General features: G+C 42.3%; 1 protein-coding gene across 1 annotated transcript in view; it reads left to right on the top strand.

The window, feature by feature from the left end:
- Positions 1-418: 418 nt before the first annotated feature.
- Positions 419-1835, top strand: part of tfr2 (transferrin receptor 2) — a 14741-nt gene continuing 13324 nt past the window's right edge. The window contains exons 1-2 of the mRNA XM_014028328.1: positions 419-649; positions 1293-1482. Of these exons, the coding sequence (XP_013883782.1) occupies positions 574-649; positions 1293-1482 (266 nt within the window). The 5' untranslated portion in view covers positions 419-573. The remainder of the gene's footprint in view (positions 650-1292; positions 1483-1835) is intronic.

The raw sequence follows: 1835 nt of genomic DNA, 5'->3' as shown, positions 1-1835 counted from the left end.
CTTTATCTCAGTCCATTATCCATCTTCTGGTTCATGAAATAATTTGCTAACAGGCAAACAAACATGCCTATAGATAGAGGTAATAACATAGTTGCCCATTGTTTATAATACCGTTTTCTTTGTCTGAACTCGGTTGTTTTGAGGCTAGACAACTTATCTTTCTCTTTWCACATTACCAGTAGTAGAGGCTAAAAATAGAGGACTGAAAGAAATGGTGTACAGATTATTATTATAACTTTTCAGAATATATTATAGTTGTGTGTGTTTTTTCTCCACATAATAACTAAGTGACCCATCTCCTCTTTAGATAAACATGGACACCCTGTCAACTCACCTGACACARGTAAGATTAAGCTAATACAAGCTCTGCCCCCTCTGCTCTGTTACTGTGAATACACTTTTTCTCTTTGTATTACACAGAGTCTTCCAGACCTGACCTGGTCTTCCTCAGCGTCTATCCACCGTTCATCCGATGAAGAGGAGGAAGTGGGTAAACATCAAGAGTTGGAGCTAAAGTTTGTAACACTAGAGCAAGATGAAGGCGAGGGTCCCATCTGCGACATCCGAGCACTGATGTTGAGGTGTTGCCATGGTAACAAGAGAGGGTACATGCTGCTGTGTGTGTGTGGAATCRTCATGTTCACTGCAGGTAAAAACACTCAACACAACAACACTTATTTAGCCTGGCCCTTGCCTTCCTACGCAGCTCCGCTCAATTCTTGTTTCCCTTCTCTGCTCCATCTGGCACTTCGTCATGGATTTCGCTGGCAGGTTTTTAGCCGGGCCAATCAGAGAAGAGAACGTCAATTTTCTGCGCAGTGTCTGCTTGTAGTTTATTTTACCTGGACCAATCAGCAAACAGAAGAAGGAGTTTTGAATGACGTCGATGTTCTGTGCAGTGTTTGCTAGTTTAATTTAGCATACGGCAGTGGAGGAAGAGAATGAAGCCAGTCTGTGTTGATAAGGCTTCAAATTAAATTAAATTTGTCTGACAAAGCAGCAGCTCTCATTTACAGTCGTCTCATTTGGCTCGGTATATTTCTCCTCTCAGTAGGGTTGTTTACAGATATCCGGTTAGCTTCTTAGCTTAGCTTCCGTCACAGCGACAACACATACTGTACATGCTTCAGCAGAGGCCACGCCTCCTGCAAGAAATCGATTCTCTATGCAGCAAATCCAGACCCTTGTACGAAGCAAAGTGAAGGACAGGGTCTGGTTTTAACCAGGCTAACACATATTAATAATCAGTGATAAACTGATGATCAYATGATGATTGTGTTTCTCTCTGTAAGCGTTCCTGCTGGCCTTCGCTGTGGTCAGTGGACGATACCACTGCTCTGAGGTGGGGGGCCTGGAGGAYGACGAGCAGCAGAAAAGCAAGATCGACGCACCTGCAGAAGCAGGGGCAGGGCTTTACCTAGGAGAGCTGAGGGAGATGATGAGGATGCTGCTACAGGATGAAGATATCCACAACATTATCAGGTATCAGGCTGCACCACATCATCATTATGAAAAATGCAAAGTAACATCATCTTAACCTTTGTAATAAAAATCACTGCCATATTATTAAAAAGTTTTTTTTTACTTTTTATTTCCATAAAAGTACCAGTTTAAAAATGCTGCAGAACCCCACCTGTCTTGGTTTAAGTTGTAAATCACAGTACTGTGAGATGGATCTTAGAAGTAATAATCACACAAGACACTGGCTTGTTCAAACCTGTTTATACATTAATATTTTTTTTGTTCCGCTCTCGGAGGAGGAGTAAGACACTTTTTCCTTCTCTCCTGCCCTTCCTTATCTTCCCTGCTTCGCTGCTTGGAGCCTTCTCTACATT

The sequence above is a fragment of the Austrofundulus limnaeus genome, unplaced genomic scaffold (assembly GCF_001266775.1).
Source record: "Austrofundulus limnaeus strain Quisiro unplaced genomic scaffold, Austrofundulus_limnaeus-1.0 Scaffold746, whole genome shotgun sequence".
NCBI lineage: Eukaryota > Metazoa > Chordata > Actinopteri > Cyprinodontiformes > Rivulidae > Austrofundulus > Austrofundulus limnaeus.
This window is presented reverse-complemented; position numbering and strand designations above follow the sequence as displayed.